We start from the raw sequence: 21614 nt of genomic DNA on the forward strand, positions 1-21614 counted from the left end.
TACATACAAAAAACATCGACATCCCAATATTCAGTGTATACACTGAGCTGGAAAAGTACTTAGGTATGCACAAAAAATATGGTTTTAATTTATTGACAAAGGTTTTAGCAATAAATTGTTGTGATTAGCATAATATATTCACTTATTTTTTTAAGTCATTAAAATGTTTAATGCATAATTTTTTCTGTTACAACATTTTTTTCTTTACTTGCAAATATACGGGTTTCGTTTAGCATATCAAATGCTATATCGTGTTATTTAATCTCTATTTTATTTTTTTTTTTGATTCCAAATATTTGAATGAATTTGTTATATTGTCTCTACTTAAATACATTACAAGACAGTTATACATAAAATACTTTGGAAAATAGGAAAGCTTTGCTTATTCAAACAAAGAAATAACAATGTCTTGTAAAATTCGCTTTAAATTGGCCAGGGAGAAGCCATCGGTGTGTTCCCCTGTCGATTACATGCCACATCCCTGGAGCTGCATCCTCGGTTAAGTAACGTTTAAGGAATCCGATGTCGCCACACATCCTTACATATATGTAAATATGCGCTGGCATCACATGTCGATAGTTAAGGCCAATCATTGCTTAGTTTGCGACACTCGAAGGCGGTTGGCTGTATTGGGTGTATTGGGTGGATTGGGTGGATTGTTGGGTGGGTGGGTTACACGAATCCTCTGCAATTTGTTGGCTAAAAAGGGGCTGATGGCTGTTGGCTGAGGGCGTGGCAGCCGCAGCCACCGCAATATCCAGATCACGTTGATGCCTCTGACATTTTAGGTTCAATCCCTGTGGGGCTTCCGCTCAGCCCGGGATGCTCCACATACACATACAGCCCGGACACACATGCAGGCATAATTTTCTCGCTGCAACATTTGCAATGATGACAGCCAGCAAGGATGTCGTGTGGCAGGTTGGCCAAAGTGGGTGTTGGGTGGCATGTTGGGTGGCAAGTTGGCTGCCACTGCGGCTGCAATGCGGCAACAGCTTCTGGTACTGCTTCTTTTGCTGATAGCTCTGTGATTTTATCAGCAACAATTTCCATTTTTCATTCGCCACTCCCCCCATTTTCCGCCCACTCACTGCATTATTTAATGCGGTCTGCAGGGGGTGGAAAAGTGGAAATGTGGGAGAGTGGGAAAGTGACACTGGTTTGTTCTGCAATGTGAGCCAAGGAAAGTGGCCACAAATAGAGCGCGCGCATAAGCCAAATCCTTTATTTGCCAAAGGAAGCTGCGACATTGCCACTAAAGAAATATGCATAAAAAATGTTCAACTAGAAAATTAGAAAAATGCCAGCCAAGGCAGCCCCGCTTTCACTCTCTTGGCTTTTTTTCTCCGGGGAAAACCTTGAAAGTGTTTGTGCCAAAGCTGAAAACAAAAATGTTTCAGCCGCTTTCAGTCGCTTTTAGTCGCCTGTGTGGCGCGACCCAATTTCCCATCTAGTGGCGGTTCTCGTGGATCTGGGGCTACTTGCTCGGAGCCTGTGACACTATATACCACTGGGCCACTGCCAAAGCCCTGTCATTTTCCTGGGAAAATAATGAGTGCATCCGACATTTGGACTGGTCAGATTAGCGGGGTCACGGAGAAATTATAACAATTTTGTAGGATTTTTGGGGCATAACAATAAATTGATTTTTTTGATTTTCAAGCAGTTGGAAAACTTACACGAGTGTCACAAAAATCACTTGATGAAATATAGCTTTATTTTATATAAAAAATAACATTTTGGATGCGGTTAACAAAATTACAAAAAATGCATTCAACATATCTTAGTTTGGGAGAAAAATATAAAAAATGCGTATACGCCACGTGGAAACAGCAATAATTTATTCAATAATATAACGTATACGCCACGTTGCCCAATTTATACAAACAATGCAAATAAATAAATATTATTGTTTCAATTATATAATCTCAGCTAAATGTTTATATACCAAATACATACATAAAAATAAGTATATGTTCTCAACTCCATCTAAACACGAAGTACCCACATAAAATATGGCATAAAGTTCCGGAACGAAAGTCGGGTTATAACCTGTAACCAAATCAGGAGCTGAAAAGCGAGTCGAAATTATAACTGAAATGGGATCGTAAAGAAAGTAATTTTCCTGGTTTCGGCATCCCTAAAATAAGACTCATCCTCGAACATTATTGAGCGCTTTTGTCAACAAGCCGCGTGAGTGTATCGATGGAAACGAAATTAACCTTAATTATGAGGGTTCAGCACTTGAGATGCCAGTTCGTGTGACAGTTATTATCCGAAGACCAAGGCTTCTGGTCTGATTTGGAGCAGGTTCGCCCCTCGAAGGGAACCCATCGTAAATAAGTTAGCAGGCGAGTGGAAGGCCATAAAAGCGAAAGTATCGTAAAATCGCTCTGCCAAATCAGCGACGAGGATGGTAAACACCAAAACAGGGACAACAAGCGAGCTCAACAGGCGCCATCACTCATGGGTGGGCCATTGGAAATGGGAGTTGGGTTGGTGGGATGGTGGGGTGGGGTGGGGCCACAACCTTAAATCGAACAAGGTCAGCACACGCACGTACGCCTTCTTCATGGCCGAAAACAACGAGAATGGATGAGGCACTGAATCACCGGAATGAGCCTTATTCGGTCATTAGAAGGATGCAGTGCCGCCTGCCAAATTAGAACTCACTCATCGGCCATCAAAGGCAGTCATTTGCTGGTGCAATAAATATGTTTACACCAATTAGGGTAATCTTATTATCTTATTGGTCTCATAATTAATCGAACGAAGCAATATCAGTTAGAAATCGAATTTTTTTAAATTAAATTAAACCACTCTGAAGTTTTGTAAACTACAAAAATATCAAAAATGGTTAATCGAATTTATCAAATCATTATATTTATTATTAAACCAAAATTTTAAAGGCTTTTTATATATTTTCTTAGGTTTATTTCTATATCTAAAGTGTTTTTGATTAAAATAGTAAGTAAAGAGTAGCGACTAAAGCCTTAAAATAATAGAAAGCTGCGATAAATTAGCTTTTCAACATATTTTCAAGAGTTTCATTAGCCAGATCTACAAATAGTGATTCAAAAGTACTCTACACTCGCTTGGCAGTAAAATGCAAGGTGCTTTCCTTCAATATTTCATATTTTTAATAAGCCATCAAGTGGCACAAAGTGACCTCCACGCTGTTCAGTTGACATCTAAATGGTCGCGATAAGTACCTTAGCGACTGCATATTTGTCGAGTGTCTTGTTTTGCAGTCCCTCTGTGCATATTTAAAGATGCAGAAGTTGAGAACCAGACGACTTGCGGTGTTTGCCACCTAAGCAGCTTTGTAAGTTGCCCGCCATTCGGGTGGTGAGGTGGTGGTGGTGGTGGTGGTACAGTGCCGGCCAGGATTTATGAATTTGACTTGAGCCTGCGCCACTTGGCTCAAACCTGCCTGCCAAGTGGCAAGAGTGTGTATATTTGGGCTCCACACTGGCCACAGCAAAGGCTAAAAAAAAAACAATTTTACGAATATGTAAATAGTTTTTGACAAAAGAAGTTGTCACTGCGTCAAGTTGGGCGGTGGCCGCAAAAATCCAAAATTAAAATTTTCCAGCACACATAGACGACGCTGCTGACAAGCGGGACACAAAGTGATGCCGGGGGTGATTGGGAAGGGGGAGGGGCAAGGCGAAAGCCGAGTAAAGTTTGCATTTTGGGGGCTGCAACAAAATTAAAATATGCCACAAAGCGTGCCACGTCGAAGATGCAGGAACATGTGATGGGGAAAAGCACGAAGGACCAAGAACAGGACGCTGTGTCAAGAAAAGCAGCCACAGCAAAGCCTACAAGGGGAGGGGAGGGGGAGGGGATTCATATCCTATGAGGACGTTGATGAACCCCCAGTGAAACTTTCATGAGCCAAAGCCAACAACATTACACATTTACACAGATGCGGGAGTGGAAGTGGGAGTGGCAGTGGTTCCTGGTGATGAAGCGGGCGACGTGACGCATACACGTGCCAAACGGAGTGGCAAGGACCTCGCAGGAGACGAACGGAGGGACATCATCATCATTTTGCACTTTGTGGCATCGGCGGCGGCAGTGGTGCCGATGAGGATGGCGATAACGTGACCGACCAGCAGACGACAGTGGAAAAAGTTCGCCAAACTCTGTAAACTAATTGCGAAATCAAATTAAATGCCTTTGGTTGTTCATCAATGGGACAGCGAAATATCCCAAAAATATATTTGTTTACAAATGGTGGCTTGAGTGTGAGCAAAGTTTGTGAATAATTCTACTGACAAATCTATCTGCCCAAACTGGTAGTCCCAACTTTTAAATTGCTTCTACCATTTTTAAAAAATATATTTCTCAGAATAATAAAAGAAAAACTTATTCAAAAAACAATATTTATTATATTGTATTTTTTGCAATCATAAATAAAATGTTTGGGTAAAACTATTTTCAACATACAAACTGTAATATAAATCAAAAAATAATTTTGTCGGCTAAAAACGCTTAGCCAAGATATTCTGTAATTTTTTCAATAAGTTTTTGATATGAAATTAATCAACAGGCAAGTTTAATACAAAAAAAACTTTATAGCCTTTTTGATGGCTATAAATTGGACTCAACTTGCATATTATTTAATTTCACCTTAAAAACTTGTTTAAAAAGTTCCAGAATATTTAAAAAGAGAGTTTTCCATGGTGAGGCAGTCATTTCATGGGTGTAAATTGGGCTCAATGGGCATTATGCCGCCCAGACTGTTGCACACTTGCATGCGGGCCCAAAGGACAGGTGTCGTGGGAGTGGAATGCTTTGCCACACGAGTGCCCCCCGCCCCCTGCCCACCAGCCCCTCCTCATTGTCTGAATGCAGTGTACTTTGCAGGTGCATAGGCTGATGTGAAATTAACCACAGAAGCGGAGCACATCAATACGTGGGCCGCAGTTTAAGCGGGTTGATGTTCACCAATTTATCGATGCTTTCCAGCCGAAATGCAAAAAGTTGCTACTCAGTCCTTTGGCTCTGCAGAAAAGCTTCTTTCGTTCCCTTGGTCTGCGTTCGTCAAAGTAATTAAGACTTGAGTTTTACTTCTTGAACATTTCACTCAAAAATGTAATTCCTCATTATGTTTTTTAAGAGGGTATTACCATTTTAAAGGCCACTAGAGGTGAAACTCATTTTGGGATATACTGCGAAGCAGAGAATAATTTTAGTTTTAGAGCCATTTGACTGAAACTTTAACCCATTTTTCTTTAGCGTGCAAGCCGTAGTAAACATTTAAATATCTTAGCTGTGCTCAAAATTTTTAATAAAAAAATTCCTTGGACTGTAAATAAAAATACTTTCAAGATTTGTACTTTATTTTTTTGAAATATAATCCCTTTGCGAAATAATACCTTTTATTCAATGAAAATGAAAGGCTATAAATTAGCCCACTATAATCATAGCTAAATGCCGTTGCCTTTGAGCCCGCAATTACTTCGAACGCAAATCATTGCTCCCATTTGCATACGACGAATGCTCGTTACCGTAATTGATGGTAAGCCAGCAAATACTAATTTGTGGATACTTTGGCTTGCAGATTGACATCTCCTGTCGCAACACAAAGAACACCGTCAACGCGCTCCTGACGCGCACGAACTTTGTGACTCTGAAGTACGTGACCGATGGCTGGGGAACGGATGCGAACGGCTTCAAGTTGGTGATTACGTCGGTGAAGGATCCCAGTAAGTACAGATGGCGGTGCAGATGGAGGTGGAGTGAAGATCCAGTTACATGCCAATTTCCTTACAGAGCACACCTGCAAGGATTTCACCTGCGCCACCCGCGAGTTCTGCATCCATCCGGATCTCCTCTGCGACGGCATCAACCACTGCGGCGACAACTCCGACGAATCAGTGCAGAATTTGTGCCAGAGTAAGTGCAGCCTAGGGTTTTTTTTAAAATATATCATTTTTATGAGTTTTCCGAAAATAAAAATGAAATATATGTGTGCAAACAATTTCACAGTGCCTTTGGTAAAAGTCCGTCTTTTAGATTTTATACTTCTTTGAATTTTGTAAAATGTGTTTCATTATTCTTATAAACTTAACTTACCTTATTAAGCTTTTATCTAATATTCAACAATTTTCTGTATTAGTTTTCAATCGATTTAAAGTACTTAAAGCAAAAATAATTAAAATGATTTATAAAATAATTTGATTTTCTAGGCTTTGAGAGCAAAACAATTTGTTAATTTTAGAAAAAAAACTTTAAACAGTTGCTAGTTTATATTATTTTAATTAATAGGTATTGCTTTAAATAAATTTTCTATGCAAAAATAGTTGTTTAATTATTATAAATGACAGAAATAACAGTCCAAATCCTAAGGATTCTTTCAAAACATCAACACATCTTTCGAATGCATTCAAAAAATGGCTCCTTTCTTGCAGGTGAGACGAGCTCCACGGTTTTCGGCCTGGACATGACCTGGTTCGTCCTGATCGTGGTGGGCGTCCTGCTCGTCCTGAGTGCCCTCATCGTGGCGGTGGCCATTTGCGTGTGCCGTCGCCAGGACGAGAACGCCGCCAACGCGAACACAGCGCTCCAGAGTAAGCACAAAACAAATGCGGGGAGGATGGCGATGGCCAGTGATCGGGATCGGGATCGTGATCGTCGGAGTTAACCAGATTAACATGATCCTCTGCTTTCAGTGCACCACACGGCCGACACGAACGGGTCGTCGAAGCATCTGCACTACCACGGCCTCAGTGTCGGCGGGACACTGACGCGGGAGCACGGGCACACTCAACTGCCGGCGTCGGGAAACTGGCATCACCCTGCGGGACCATCCGGGTACCACCGCACTCCACACAACTACTTGAAGATGGCCACCAAAGTCCGTCCCATTTGGTGCTTGGCAAATTCCGTCAATTAGGTCAAGATCTTTCGCACAACTCCGCCGGGCTCAGCCAGACGAACATCGCCGGGTCTGGGCATCCCAATGCCAACGCCGTCGGCGCTGCGCAGAAGGACGAGTGGTTCGTCTAGGACCAGGCAGCACTGTGGAACGACCGATTGACTTGAGCACAATAATCTGTACTTTATTAAGTAAGCTTATGGATATTTGCAGAGCATTAAATGAAGTGAGTACTGGAACAACTTTATTTGAGTTAAAATCAGAAACATAAACATTTAGAACATTAAGTTTTTATTAATTGAAAAAAAGGCTAACGCATGAAGAGATTATTCTTTATAGTTATGATATAAGTATCATAAACTTTGAATACCTAACTTTGTTTGAGATGAAATCAAATATGTACATATTTAATATATGTAATATGAAATTCCTTAAATCTTGGTAAACAGTCTTACACATGAAGATATATTAATTTAAAGTTTATTTAAAGTTTTATAAACTTTGAATACGTAAAACTGTGCTATTACAAAAGCACAGTATTAATTGCCTATTAAAGCTAGAAATCAAGTGATTTTAAAGTGTCTGCCTTAGATATATATTTAAAATGTGACATTTTACAAAATGCAGCTCTTTGCATAAAACATTTTTCATAAAGTTACTGGATATATAGTTTGGTTATTTAAATTGATAAACAATTTGATTGATAAGCCACAAACTAAATGTTAATACATCGCCTTTGTTGTCTTTCCAGGACTGTAAGACTATATTTAACAACAATTAGTGTGGACATCACCGCGCAGGGTGTATTATACAGAGATTTCTACTCGTACCCAAGCAGAATCTCGAACGCATTGGCCAGAACATGCCTGTTCTGTCGGATAACCAGTGCACCTGTAAATAGTTTATGAATATATATTATTTATGATTTAACTGATTAACACTACCAGCTGGCAAGACAAGACCCTCTCAAACCCATATCCATCAAAAATGAAGAGTTATAGAGCAGAGTCCGTATCTTAATTTCGTGCAAGTGTGTTGGCATTTATTTAGAACATTACGTATGTTTAGAAAGCAATTAGACTTGAATTATTGCGTTCAATTTGCACCAAACACAGATCCCTTAAATTAATGTACGAACGAATCGGAGATTGTCGCCGATTCGAAGAGGTAAACTAACAATCGTAAGCATTTAATTGAAAAGAAATTGTGAACAGAAACCGTAAGAAGTATTAAAGCTCAACATGAATAACCGAAAACTGTCATTAATATACAAATACAACTTCCGAGTCTTAGAAATTTGAGATGACTGGCTGAGTTGTTGGCCAGGTGGTTTTTACAAAAATTAAGCTGAATTCTAATCACAAAAATGGACACAAGAAGATCAACCAAAACAAGGGATGTACATAAGTAGTCGACAATATACTTATACTAACAAAAAGAAAACCAAATCGAACAAAAGGACTTCTAGCGCAACTGTCATCTATACAATTTCACCTCCACTCCTCCATTGTCCACTTGGAAGTCGAAGTCTGAGTTTGAGACTCCAGGATCCAGATAGAAGCAAACATTTCACCGAGAGACTCATTCCTCATCAAAGAACCGAAAAAACCAATGCTAAACGGAAATATTCTGAGACATTAAGGACAATACAGTGAAATCTTTTGCTTTTGATACGACTAAATTGAGAAAGTGACATGGCATGCATTTTAACCTACAGAAGTGTCCGAACACAATTTTCTACAATCAACCAAATGGAATTCTACAAAAATGAAACAACATAAAGATACATAAACAAAGTTGAAACATTTTGCTACAAAATCGAATGATAACGATCATCTATATATATATTTATATATATATTGACGACGATGTGTATGCTGTATGCTGTATGTGTGTGAGGAAACATGATATGCAACTTGAGAAAACCAAACTAAAATGCTTCAAAATGATTGTAGTACTTCCCGCCGTTAATATTTTTTTAATATATCGTACATACTACAGATACAGATGCAAGTCTTAATAATAATACTTATACTAAGAGGCAATAATTAAGAATTTTCCGCTGCTAAAATTTGTCTTTCAAAAAACTTCCATAGGCCCGGTTAGTTAAATAGTTTTGTGGCTCCTCAATTTTCTTTTTTCCCAGATAGTAACCGAAAAATAATACTTGCTCCTTTGCTAAGCCAGAAATAATAAAAAAATATATATCAAATTAAGTGCGAAATTTAACACTAATCGGAGTGGATGGCATACGTTCAGCCCGATCAATGCTATTAAGTCAAATTAAATTAGTTTTGTACTTAGAAGTAATGGAAAACCCAAGAACTAAATTAACTAATCTTCTAGGCATAATTTCCGCTGATAGTGTCTTTTTTTTTTAAATTCTTTTCCACCTTCTTTTGCCCTTCTATAGTTTGTATTTGTAAAACTACAAGCGTCTTATACTATATCATAAATTATAGGAAAATGGTATTATGATAAATTGAATTTTTAACCAAAATTATAAGCAAATTGTATTAGGCGTCAAATTTTAGAACAGAATGAAAAAAAAAACCGAGAGGCGAGACATGCTGAAGGAAACAAACACATTGAATAGATATACAAGTATGTTATGTGTATGGGCTAAAACCACATTCATACATGGCAACAAATTAATCTTAATTACTTCAAAACGATGATAATAAATGATACTAAATAATAACTGAATAACCGCAAAGCTAATTTATGCAATACAGGAATATGGAATACTGAAAATTATGCGTCAATAAAAACGTTTAGGCAAGATTGTATTGTAATATCTAATCGTAATTGTACTCGTAATCGCATGCCTACTCCCCACTGGTGAAAATCGGTTAGATCATGTCGTATATGAGTGTAGTTAAAATATACATATTTACCTAAAACACAATTCAATCGGAATGAGAAAGGGAAATGAATTGCGAATCGATCAGGGGTATATAGATGGATAGGTCCCCGATTACTTGTAAAAGATAATATGAAATAGGCGAGTGTGGGATGGTGGGGAGAGCTTTTCGTTTCCCAGTGTAAGTGTTACAATGTGTTAAGATTAATTTTTTACCCTCTACAGTCTTTAGATCTCGAAAAGACTTTGCCGCAATTAGTCTAACTCTTCTAGTTATATGTAAACGTATGGTACATGTGTGTAAGTACCTAAATAACAGCGACAGAATATTCAGAAAGTGTCATTTTAAAGTCTCCTGCTTTGTCCACTCACTCATCATCCATAGACCGAAAATCCATATGTGATGGAAATTACTATTAGAAACATTTTAGTTTGGCGCAATATCAGATACATGCAGATGTGCATTGAATACTTTTTGCAAGGTTTGAACCCCTCGATGGATAACTATGGGCTTAGGAGGTATTTAAGTATAGATTGACTAGGTATACACCCGAAAAAAAAGAGCCACGGTCATTGAATCGTAGTGCAAATGTTAGACGAAATTATTGCCATAGAATCCAGTATCCAGTGGATTTTTTTCCCGATTCAGTTATCGCACGCATTCCGAAAACAGAAACACAGAAAGTCCACAAGTTTTAGAGTTATTGTTTTTGGTTAAAAAAGTTAATAGAAGTATGCATACCTACCAGCGACAACAATAACAATGAGAAGAAAACATACTAACCCGTATCGAAAAAATAAACCCAAGGGATCGCGTAAAGTAATGCTTAGCTTTGTGTTAAATTGCTGTTGAATATAAATGTACTTGTACAATGATAATAATTACGATGGCATTGAACACACAGAAACACACACACACACACACACAGGTCATCAACAAAACACATCAAACAATAACAATGCAAGAAACAGAACCCAAATCCAAATGAAACTAATTATAATAAAATAAAGAATATAAAACGTTAAGTTCCATGGTCTTTTAACTGTCGTCTAAGGTTCCAAAGTAAGTAGTGAAGTTAATCAAAATAATATAAGCAGATCATAAACTAAACTATAAACTAAACGATTTCAATTTAAAAACGGATAAATACAGGGACAGGATTAAGTAACATATCAAAAAATGATGATAAAGTTCTACTCAAAATGAAAAGAAAACAATTAAGTTAATGATCTCCTTCAGAAATACAAAATATATTAACTGCCGCTTAGACGGTGAACTCCTCCGATGAGGATGCCTCTTGGTCGGCATACAGGATCAGCTCCAGGTTCCGCATCTTGCGCTGTTTCTCCTGCTGCCGCTTGCAATGGATTTGGGCCAGGCAGTTCAGCGAGGAGACCACGAAAAAGGCCACCATGACGAAGGCCACCAGCTCGAAGGCTCGCACAACCAGGCCAAGATGGGCCAGGGAATCGGAATTTCCGTTGCCGTGCATCTGCTGCTTGGTGGAGCGCAAAATCTCCATGATGATCTGCTGCAAGGGTGCTCCCAGAAAGGGCAACTTGCCCAGACAGGACACAAACTTATCAACGAGATTCTCGGTAAGAGAAGCGATCACAAACATTTGCTGTATGGTGGCCTTGACCAGAGTCTTGCCGATCAGCGTGGCCAGAAAGAACTTCCAGAAGGGCACCAGGAAGTGGCCGCAGGTGATCCCGGCCAGGTCGAACAGGGGATTGGGCACGCTGGCGCAAAGTAGGATTCCCAGGAAGCCCACTCTTCGCATCACCCGCTCCATGAGCAACTTCGTTCGCTTCAGGATATTTGTGTTTCCGCTCAGTCCCTTCGCAGCCTCCGGTCCGTCCAACTCCTGACCGGAAAGCCGAGCTCTACGGGCCATAAAATACGGCGGCAACTCGCCCAGGGCAGTGCCCACGCCCCAGAGCAGTGCCTCCGGCCGGACCTTCGATAGTATTTCCCAGACGTCTGGCTGATGTCGCCGGTAGGGCTCCGGTGGGCAGACCTTCATGTCGGGATAGGGTGGCGCCGGGAACTCCAACGTCTGGCACTCGTAGGCGGCCAGAGTAACGGCGGCCAGGTGGGGACCCAGGTAGAGCAGGAAGGTGTGCAGCCCGGTGCCAAAGCCCACCGATGAGAGCACTCCCAGGCCCAGCCAGTACACCGCGAATCCGAATCTTTGCGCGCAGAATATCACGAACTCCTCATGCGGTCCAGGCAGAAGACAGATCATGACCAAAAGCATTAGGAAACCAGCCAGCCAGAGGTTCACCAGCTTGGCGGTGAAGGATAGCAGCAGCTGACTGGCCTCCAGGCTTCCATACTTCAAGGTCTGCACAGGACGACGCCAGAGGACCAGGGACTTCCACTCCAACTGCTCCCGGACCATCTCCTCCAATGGATCCACCTCAATGGGCAGGGAAGTATTGATCTCGTTGCCGGAAGCCATTGTTGCTCTCATTCTTTCGAGACTAGGCACTGAGCTATATCGTGTTCTGAATCTACTGCCCAGTAGATTTCGACAAGAGTGTTTATCCATAGCAGCAAAGTAAACTATGATTATTTCTTGCTTAAATATTTTAAAGGAATGAACACTATAAACTTAGATAAATTCGATTAAATAATATTATTAACAAGCAATGAGATTCTTAAGTTGTATATATATATATTGTTGTATTGTAAGATATAAATATGTCTATGACGATTCTCCAGCACTTGAAGGAACTTCGCGGGTTTGCGAAGCAGATAAGCGACTTAATTCACGTAGAGCATTGTGCTGCCAAAAATCGAGTGCTCCAGGCGGCAAAGCTTTTAGCTTACCCACAAAATTCTCGTTGTCAGAAGCCTCCAAATGTTCGTCCTCGACTTGATACTTAAACTTACTAATCTGAGTGATGAAACTCTCGATTTCCGAACTCTCCTGGGCTCCAACTACCTCCTCCTTTAAAATATGCACCATCTTAGCCCTGCACAAGATGGTTGGTCACATATGAGAGTACATAATTTAAGGTATTCAAAACTCACATGTTCATGATGTGCGATTCCTGAAGGCGAAAATCGGCCACCAGGGTCAGGATGTGCTGCAGCGGCAGAAGACGATTCCGTTCACGGGAACTGGTCGCCTCCAATCGCCGCACGCGCATGTTCTTGATCAAGAGATTCAGCGAATCATGAAAGATGATGAGCCGCAGCATCCAGGAGTCGAAAGCGGAGCAGTTACCATCGATGAGTCGCAGGTGGGCAGTCAAGGCAGCTAAGGCCCGCTTCTTGGCGCTGGCCTCTTTGTAAATGTGCATCTGAAGAACCGGCAGGCAATGGGCATAGGTTTCAACACGACATTCCATGAGGGCACCTATGAGCTCCTCAATCTCTGCGTCGAGGAATTTCAATGCAGGCGGATACTAAGAAGATAAAGAAAAGGCTAAGTTAAAGAAATTTTGTGAGCTTATGAATGAAAATGAAAGCAGTAAGATGGGAGAAGTGTTTTTATACTTTTCTAATGTTTATTTTTTTATCTTAAAGTAATGTTTACATGTTTGCATTTTAGGTCGATAAAAAAACAAAAAATAGCCTTTTTCTATACCGGTTTACTAGTACATTTTCTAAATTTTAAAACGTTATTCCCACATCTCACGTGTTAAAAGTCGATGCCCATCATAACTTTAAAACTACGCTTTCGATCATTTTATCTAACGATATTTTAAGACCTAACGATTAAAGCCTTACCGATTTGTATTGCACGAACACCTTCCAAATCCGATTGTTGGGCAATTCAATTTCCGGTGCCCGGATTAGTTGGCGAAACTCAAAGTGCAATTCGCGAACATAACTATGGGTAAGTTTAGTGCCTTCGGGCTGCGATTTTTGTGGTAGTGAGATTAGTGATTCCAATATCAAGTCGTAGGTATCAGAATCGAGGTTCAAATACGAAAGCTGACCCGAATGCAATGTGAGAATCGAACAGAACATAAACTTGGCTCGCTTTAAGGCGTGATCTACGTTTGACAATTCAGAAACGCAAAAATCTTTTAGCTGCTGTACTAGAGTGTAAATTCTGACGCCCATTTCGTCGTCCGAATCCTTGAGCTCTCTGTGCAACAGGATCAGCATGGTAGCCAAACATTCGGAGCCATATAAAGCTGAAAGGCATAAACCTTATTCTCTTGTAATTCCACATAAACAACCATATCTTACTTATATTGTCGTTCTGTGTGGGTGTTTCCAGCACAAACTTGACCAGAGTCTCGTACATGTCCGTCACATAACGAACGTGCAGCTTATTGGCCATTAGAAGTGCATGTATGCGACGCAGACTCTGGGCAAATGTCTTCAATAGCTCCTGATTTTCAGAATCCTCCAAGTCAGTGGTATACAACTCGACCTTCAATCGAACTTGTTCGTCTCTCAAAGCCCTCGAGGCCGAAGTGTGTATCTGTATGTTTCCTGTTGCCTCCACAGAGCTTGAGATGTTCGAGTAGAGCCCATAGAACTCGGACTCACTAAGAGTGTCGTCATTTAGGAAGTTATCCAGACAGCATGTCTCCAAAGTCAAAAGCAGCTGCAAATATATATATTTATTTAAAATGAATTGATAGAGTTATAATAAATACCTCAACATCACTCTCGGCCACAGAGTCAAAATCGACCAGGCCATAAATGCTGTAGAGCACAGGTCGAGTTGCAGCTTTGTTTGAGGATCGGAGAAAATATGGCAAGCAACGCAGGATTTCGTTGACCTGGTCACGAGCCTCTGGAACCGTTGAGTACTCAGCCATGTTCAGTTCAAAGAGTACGTTGACCGACTGAGCGGCAATAAGACTCAATTCGATCATGGCATTCGGGGCAGTTAGCACATATGCGTAGAATTCAAACTCCTGCAGCGCCGGAAAATGCCGAATAAGTGTCTTCAGATAACGTGTAAGTTCAGCTCGAAACTGCGCATAGGTGACGTTCTTTCGTTGTTTATTGCTGATCTTAATGTAAGACTCCAAGATGTGCTGAGCTATGTCCCGTTCTTGGTGCTGGCGCAGGGATAATTTGATGTACACCTCGGCAGCCAGGGACGCAACTGCCGCAGAAGACGACGACATTCGCAGGACAACCTGGAGCAGGACCTCGTGAAAACGATTTGAAAAGCACTCAGTGCTGATCAAATGTCTGTGGGGGATAACCAATTGGTTAGAGGTACATTTAACACTTAAGCTAGCTCTTATATTATTCGATAGTCTACCTTTGAAGGGTCATCAAATACTTAAGAATGGCCATGAGCAAGGGTTTGGAATTACTCTCATTGAGTGATCCGAATTGCAAGACCAGAAATTTGTCAGTGATCAGCTCATTGGTGAAGGGACGCAGATAAAGATTTTGGCCTTGATCGCTGCTGCTGGCGAACTGATTTATCATGGTCTTCAAGAACTGATAAGCCTTGATATAGCTATCGTCATTTTTCATCTGAAAGGATTTGCTTATTTTGGTTACTTGCTTTTCAATATAATGGTGTTGGTCTTACCACCACCGTCAAGATACAGTAGACGAAATCTAGAGCCGATTTTTCGGCACCACAGAACGTTTTATAGTACTCCCGGAACATGTCCAGCATGGGCGGAACAACCTCTGCGCAGGTATCCTGATAGCTGAAGGAGTTTGAGTAATGTATATATGTATGTATATATAAAATATATATATATGTATATTGACAGTTTCTTGATACTTACAATACACCATAGCGAACGTCCACGGTGAGTGATAGGCAAATTTCTTTGAAGCCCACAATGTCTAGTTCGAACTTGGGTAGTAATTTCGACAGTCCATTGAGAATGCTGAAAGCTATGGAATGGATTTTGGATAGCATCGGTAGCTACACTACTTATATGGAATAGCATATATATGTAAAACCTACACATCCTGGCCAGAGGTTCGCAGAGGAATCGATCCAGGGCGGTGCTGCTGCTGAGCTGCATGGTGGTGGTCATGGCGTGCACCACCTTGACCCACTTCATGACCAGATTCAGATAGCACGGCACCGGCTGTGTCAGCTCATCGTACCTGGTGCCCTGGCTGTGCTCGGCCAGAATGTCACCAAATTCGGCCAACACCTGCGGCAGCCGATCCAGAAAGGTGTCCACCTTCTGCATCAAAAGCGGCACCGGATCGAAGATATAGTTGGGGTTATCATTGCGGTACGGATGATCCTGCGTCTGGCTGAAGGCGTCCACACTCACGGTGAAGTTCAGGCCGAGAACCCGGAAGCACTGGCCCACAAACTGATGCGATACCTTGGCAATCCAATTTTCCGGACTCACGCACACGGCTTTCATAAAAGCCAAGGCGTATTCCGCGGCAGCGTTCTGAATATAATCTTCTTAACATCGGGTATGCAAAAATAAAAACTTAAATACTCACATCCGCATCGCCGACAGTCAAAAGTGCTGTAACAAAATCCATATCCACAAGTTAGCTCAATGTGACGCCAAGTTTCAAAAAACTTTTGCGGTAGCGTCCTGCGGTGTTGGGTAGGGTCAGAAAATCAATATTGCAGTGTTGACCAACTTATAAGATCACCACGATCAAGCTTGTTCAAAAGTTATCGATTGTTTTCTGGTGTTCGGAAAAATTCAAAAGTAGATAGTAGTTTTCACTCTCAAAATATGTACAAAATAAAAAAAATCAAATAAATATGCTTTTCAAATAATTTTATTTTAGCTTTAAGCACCAAATAGTTATTTTAAAGAAAATACCATAAATCTTGCTTTTCTGTTTGCTTATGTCATATCTTTATTTATTTTTCCTATAGCTTTGTTTCAAATATTTTGATATTCATGTGATTTTTAATATAAAATATTTTAACTGTTGTCTTAATTGAAAATATATTGTATGTATCGTAAAATCCCTGTTCCTGAGCAACTGTTTTGATATTTGTTAAGGTCCTTCTTTTCTGGAAGTTGACTGATAATCACATTCTCGGTAGTGTTATCCAATGAATTGGTGTATATAAGTTTAACACCAGTATTATCTACTAAGGCTAACTTATTACGAATTACAAAAGATTTACAGTCCAGCTCTTCAACAAATGTACATACATATACTTCCTTTGAAACGCGTGCTTCCGTTCCATACGTTGAGCCAATTTATATATATCAAACGTTATTCAAAAGAATATAATATTAAATAAAATTGAGATTTCCAACAAACAGTTTATTGAGTAAATTTGCATAAATGTACATTCTGTATTTAGTAAAACAGGGCATATATTACTAAATGCATATATTTACAGTGATGACGCACATGTAATACGATCGAAAATGTCTTAGCTTCGAACCAACAAAATGCGCTTCTAATACAAATGCAAATTATAAATATTTTCATGTTCACTAAGAAAGTAATTAAATTAAAAGCTTAGATAAGGTAAATCGAGTGTACTTCGTGGGTGGCCCGATGGGCAAACGAATTCGCAACGACCAGGCCAGAGCAAAACAATTCGCCAAAAATGCAAATACTTGAATACGCCAACATTTAAAAATGCGACGAATCGTTTTTCCATTGCCCAAGGCAAAATGACACTGGAGCAGGTTGGAGGCTATCGAATAGCCAGTGTGAGACAGGCACTTTAGTGACCCCTCCATTTGAACTATGATCTTAAAGTTAAAGCCAGGTCTGGCAGCAGATCTGATCTTTTTGGTTTGGATGCTAGAATACGTCTTGTACTTGGATTCCCTGGACGTTCCACTCGCCCGCGCTAGTACTTCTTCAGTTGTTCGTACGTTATGAAGAATATTATGTTCCAGGGACCCATCCTCACCCAGGTCGGGATAAATCCTTTGTATAAAGCGAGAAGTCCTTCGTTTCTGATCGTCTGCACGGCGCAGTCAAGACTCCCGCTATACAACTTTGGTGTTGCTGCCGCCGTGACCACTCCGTTCATCGTTATGCTCACGTGTCGCTGGTTCATCAGGCGTGTCTGTAATGGGGAATAGATCAGTTTAGTATAAGTTAAGCCGGTGCCTGAGCTCTTCTTACCCGTATAACATCGATGGGGGTTGAGGCAATGGCACTGCCCAGACTAGCAATAAAACTCGAGCTGCAATTAGAACCAATTAGTTATTAAATCTCACACGACTTTTTAGCGAGCTACCCTGAACTTACATGAAATGATTGGCCACGTGATCTCCGAAGGCGTTCATCAGCTGCAGCTTGCAAAAGTCGTAGACGGGCAGCTCCACGGAGGCGATGACCACGGCTCGCTGAGCCGTCGGACCCACTCCCCGCCAAAGTCCTCGTACGCCTTCGTACTTGTATATCTCGCCAAAGCAGCCCAGCAGGCCCTGGTGCTGACCCTTCCCGTGCACCTGCATCCGCACCTTCAGCACATCGGTGGGATTGGCGATCGCCGAGGAGATGGCACCTGCCGCTGCCGCGCACAGGATGTTGCTCCACACCCGCTCGCTGCCATCCTCATTCGTAAGCAATCCACGCTCGTTGGCGAGCTTTTTCAGTGTGTAGTAGGTCCCGAACTTGATGGTGCCATAGGTCGCCTGCCTTAGAACCGCTGGCCAAATGCTACAGAAAAAACATTTATAATTTAATAATAAACACTTTGGTAACTAAGGGATCCTATCTCATAAAATGTACAAATTTTAAATTAATTGAATTTTCTTAAATTTGATTTTTAATAATTGCAAATGTCAGGTCTAATACGATCTTGATTAATTAGACTGTGCCCCCGGTATCAATACCAGATACAAAGTCGAATGAGTTAGCTGTTGGACAAAGTTTGCTGACTGATTAAATGCCGCCCCGACAAAAGTTTTATTTTTGGCCCGCCGTGAGTAAGCGTTATCTTGGATGTCTGTTTACACAGTCTATGTTCTAAAATTTGAACCGTCATCTTGCAGATTATAAAAGATAATAAGGACTTTAAATAAAAAAACACGATGAAAAGATAAATGATTATTAAAATAAGTTGTACTTTTACATTTTAAAAATACTAGTTTACAAAAAGTTGGTACGTTTAAATTTTTTACTTAAAAAATGCTAAGTATTTTAAGAAATGATCAACGAATTCTACACTGTTGGGCTTGAAAGATATTAGTTCTGCTTTTTACATACATAGCTGAATGGGGAGGTTCTACTGTACTCCGTGTCCCTGCACTCGTTAAGCTCCCCGGCGGACGAACACGTGACTGTCACGTTTGCCGCGATAAGAATGCCATGATGATCATGTTTTGACAACGTGCCAACTGGAGATCCCCCCAGATTGAGGTTCTTACCCGGAATAGAGGGCCCGCAGTCCCTCCTCGCGGGAGATTTTTACAAAGGCATCGGTCATGCCGCGATATCGCAGCTGGGAGAACGTTTGGTCGATTTTCTGACCTTGGATTTGGAGGCGCGTCTTGGTAGTGTCGATGGGAAAGGTGCCTGCAATGAATAGATTTGTTTACAACGATTCGATCGGATCGGAATGATAAGCACTGGCTGGCACCGACACCCTTTGTGATAAGCCTCAGGGGGCGTGGCAGCCTTACATCCCGCGATTTGTTTACCAAATTCCGCCGTGATTGAGGCAACTCCGCCGTAAACGAAAGGCCGCCAATCCTTCACTTCGCCCATTTCCGGCGTCGCACCTGTTGATGTCCGGATTCGAATCGAATTACGCTCGTCCCTCGAAGCGCTCCAGTCTCCCGACACTTGGTTGCGCAACAAATTAGATAATCAAGCGGTTTTATTCAGATTCTATGGGTTTATTTCCTTTAAGTTACCTTATTTACAGGCAAAAACAACAACTTGCAGGCTAGAGGTGGAGAAGCAACGATAATCACATCGATGTAATCGATATTTTAAAAAGCATTGGTGGTATCGATATTTGGCTGAGTACAATCGAAGTTTTCCCATCTCTCATTGAGCGCGTTCCTTATCCCTGGTAGATAAATTCAAATGGATAAATAACGCAAAACTAAATCAAATGTTTAATTTCGCTAATGAGTTGTTTGGAAATGAGAGTTCTTAAAAATTTTCTGGCATCAGTTAGATCAGCCTGGACCCAAAGATACCTTATCTCAGGTTCCTATAATAATTTTTTTTGTTTTTGGGGAATAACTAGAGTTTACCTTTTGGCAAGTACGAATCGGTAATCATTTAAAATACGTTTTAAGTTGTTGGTGAAAAAGAAACTACATTACTAAAAAAGTATTTATTTATATTTCTTTGGATAATTATATGCCATTGATCTTAACATATTTATGTTTAATTTAACTAAACGACTATAAACAAATTTAAATTCATATATATTTAAAGAACTCGATATGTTAATTGATTTACCAGATTTAATCGACTAAAGAAACAAATTTATGACTAATTTTTAGTTTATTAGCTCATGTCTAAATCTTTTATGCGAAAATCAATATTGATTAAATGCCGATTTTAGATAAGCCAATGACAAATATTAGCAGTAACGGTGCGAGAGTATCAAAACAAATCGTTCAAAAGCAAACTGAAAAGTGGACCAAGAAATGAGCGAGCTTGAAATGAATATTTTACTCGTCGCCGATAACAAGTTGAATTAGGTTCGAAGATCTGGGAATTCCTAGTGACCATTGCCATAGCCATAGCCCTGGCCCCGTGGTCCATCTGGGGATCCAGTGGTGCAGGTTCTCCGCCAGCGACGACCTTAGCTGGCATTTCGTATTTGTTTTGTTTGCTTCGCCTGCGAATTCGCATAATAATTATATGTTGTTTTCGGTAAAAAAAAAGAAACGAAAATTCGCTGGCAGTGTGTTTACTACGATTTTTCTATGTTTAATTCACGTCACTTGCCGGCGAAACCGGATCGTGAAAGTTGGCGGCCAGATCGGGAGATCTCCAGTGGGTTTAACCCCAAAAAAAAACGGGCAAACAAGCGGAGAGTCGGCGAACAAAGAATTTGGCAAGTTTAGTCTCTTCATCCCAATCCCATTGTTAGGCGCAGGCACAAATGTAATTTAATCGGTTCCCAGTTTATTTCGCTTCGTTTTGCATACCGCTGCCGGATTCTCCGCTAAGTGATTTTGGCCAGCGGAGCGTTCAAGCCGAAACGCGGGGGCGAAATCGTAAATTGACCGCTTCGGATGTGGGCAAAAAAAATTAGCAGATTAATTCAAGCACTCTGCGAAGTGAGTGCCGCTTGAGCGGTTTTATTGAAACAAAAACACGTAAATATTTACGATTACAAAAAACTTGTTCAACGAGTTATGCAATGTACTTTCTGGCAAATAATGTAGATTAAAATTTTAAAATGATTAATCACAATAGTCAATTTGAGATCAATTTAAATTCAGTGTATTTTAAAACAAGTTTTATGACACATTACACTTCAGCTATTACCATATAACTTTAATGCAGCGAACAGATAATCATTTTTTACCATTGAAAAATGTAGGTGCTTATCTAGGCGGATCAAGAATATATATTATTTAAGAGTTAGTATCCTCCTAAATATTAATATATTTTTCTTTTCTCCAAATACGGCTGATTAACAAATTTGGAATTTCACCAAACAGTTGAATTTAAACTAGCTGAACGCGTGCCAGTCACGAATTTGACTTTAATATTCAATATTTCGCGATATGCACACCCATATGGCCATATCAGTTGTCAGCTTTCAGCCCGATCATTGTGCCTTGTTAGTCATCTGAGTGGCATGCGGAAATTCCCCAAAATTAGCCATTGCCTTATTTGATTTGATTTGTTTAAAATCGAAATTTTCGGGATGTAACTGGAGAAGCTATATGTTAAAAGAAGATTTTATTTTATTCAAGAAGCTAAGATAATGACCCTAAAGATTAATTTGCATGTTAATTTTCAGGAATGTTGAA

The 21614-nt window shown here is 40.4% G+C and overlaps 4 protein-coding genes across 6 annotated transcripts in view; 1 reads left to right on the forward strand and 3 right to left on the reverse strand.

The window, feature by feature from the left end:
• LOC108135611 overlaps window positions 1-7057 on the forward strand; it is a 35037-nt gene extending 27980 nt beyond the window's left edge. For both annotated transcript variants that reach the window (XM_017256426.2, XM_017256427.2), the window contains exons 4-7: window positions 5573-5717; window positions 5785-5907; window positions 6423-6581; window positions 6684-7057. In XM_017256426.2, the coding sequence (XP_017111915.1) occupies window positions 5573-5717; window positions 5785-5907; window positions 6423-6581; window positions 6684-6907 (651 nt within the window). In that variant the 3' untranslated portion in view covers window positions 6908-7057. The remainder of the gene's footprint in view (window positions 1-5572; window positions 5718-5784; window positions 5908-6422; window positions 6582-6683) is intronic.
• A 3774-nt stretch (window positions 7058-10831) lies between these two features.
• On the reverse strand, window positions 10832-12307 carry LOC108135610 (vacuole membrane protein 1). Its single transcript, XM_041708108.1, has one exon. It carries the CDS (start codon window positions 12305-12307, stop codon window positions 11018-11020), a length of 1290 nt encoding a protein of 429 aa, XP_041564042.1. The 3' UTR covers window positions 10832-11017.
• A 140-nt stretch (window positions 12308-12447) lies between these two features.
• Window positions 12448-16212, reverse strand: LOC108135494. The gene is made up of 10 exons (XM_017256237.2): window positions 16171-16212; window positions 15668-16115; window positions 15483-15594; window positions 15278-15401; window positions 14999-15219; window positions 14379-14925; window positions 13963-14326; window positions 13495-13907; window positions 12793-13169; window positions 12448-12734 (listed from the first exon to the last, which is right to left on the reverse strand). Exons 1-10 carry the CDS (start codon window positions 16210-16212, stop codon window positions 12464-12466), a joined length of 2919 nt encoding a protein of 972 aa, XP_017111726.1. The 3' UTR covers window positions 12448-12463.
• A 729-nt stretch (window positions 16213-16941) lies between these two features.
• Window positions 16942-19566, reverse strand: LOC108135702 (mitochondrial uncoupling protein Bmcp). 2 transcript variants are annotated; one of them, XM_017256545.2, is made up of 6 exons: window positions 19524-19566; window positions 19308-19451; window positions 19035-19182; window positions 17911-18324; window positions 17785-17845; window positions 16942-17725 (listed from the first exon to the last, which is right to left on the reverse strand). In XM_017256545.2, the coding sequence occupies exons 2-6, from the start codon at window positions 19372-19374 to the stop codon at window positions 17504-17506; spliced, it is 912 nt and encodes a 303-aa protein (XP_017112034.1). In that variant the 5' UTR covers window positions 19375-19451; window positions 19524-19566; the 3' UTR covers window positions 16942-17503. The 2 variants fall into 2 exon arrangements, with proteins under 2 accessions (XP_017112034.1, XP_041564305.1); XM_041708371.1 differs by lacking the exon at window positions 19524-19566 and having other exon boundaries at window positions 19308-19517.
• Window positions 19567-21614: the final 2048 nt, after the last annotated feature.

Source organism: Drosophila elegans, unplaced genomic scaffold, assembly GCF_018152505.1.
Source record: "Drosophila elegans isolate 14027-0461.03 unplaced genomic scaffold, ASM1815250v1 contig_208, whole genome shotgun sequence".
Classification (NCBI taxonomy): Eukaryota; Metazoa; Arthropoda; class Insecta; order Diptera; family Drosophilidae; genus Drosophila; species Drosophila elegans.

Coding starts and splice junctions, on each gene's coding strand:
- LOC108135610 (XM_041708108.1), bottom strand. CDS start 12,307: ATGGATAAACACTCTTGTCGAAATCTACTGGGCAGTAGATTCAGAACA.
- LOC108135494 (XM_017256237.2), bottom strand. CDS start 16,212: ATGGATTTTGTTACAGCACTTTTGACTGTCGGCGATGCGGAT. Junction 15,220..15,277: donor ACTGTATCTTGACGGTGGTG/GTAAGACCAACA, acceptor AAATCCTTTCAG/ATGAAAAATGACGATAGCTA. Junction 14,327..14,378: donor TGGCCGAGAGTGATGTTGAG/GTATTTATTATA, acceptor ATATATTTGCAG/CTGCTTTTGACTTTGGAGAC.
- LOC108135702 (XM_017256545.2), bottom strand. CDS start 19,374: ATGGGCGAAGTGAAGGATTGGCGGCCTTTCGTTTACGGCGGAGTTGCC. Junction 19,183..19,307: donor CTCAATCACGGCGGAATTTG/GTAAACAAATCG, acceptor TATTCATTGCAG/GCACCTTTCCCATCGACACT. Junction 17,726..17,784: donor CCCCCATCGATGTTATACGG/GTAAGAAGAGCT, acceptor TCCCCATTACAG/ACACGCCTGATGAACCAGCG.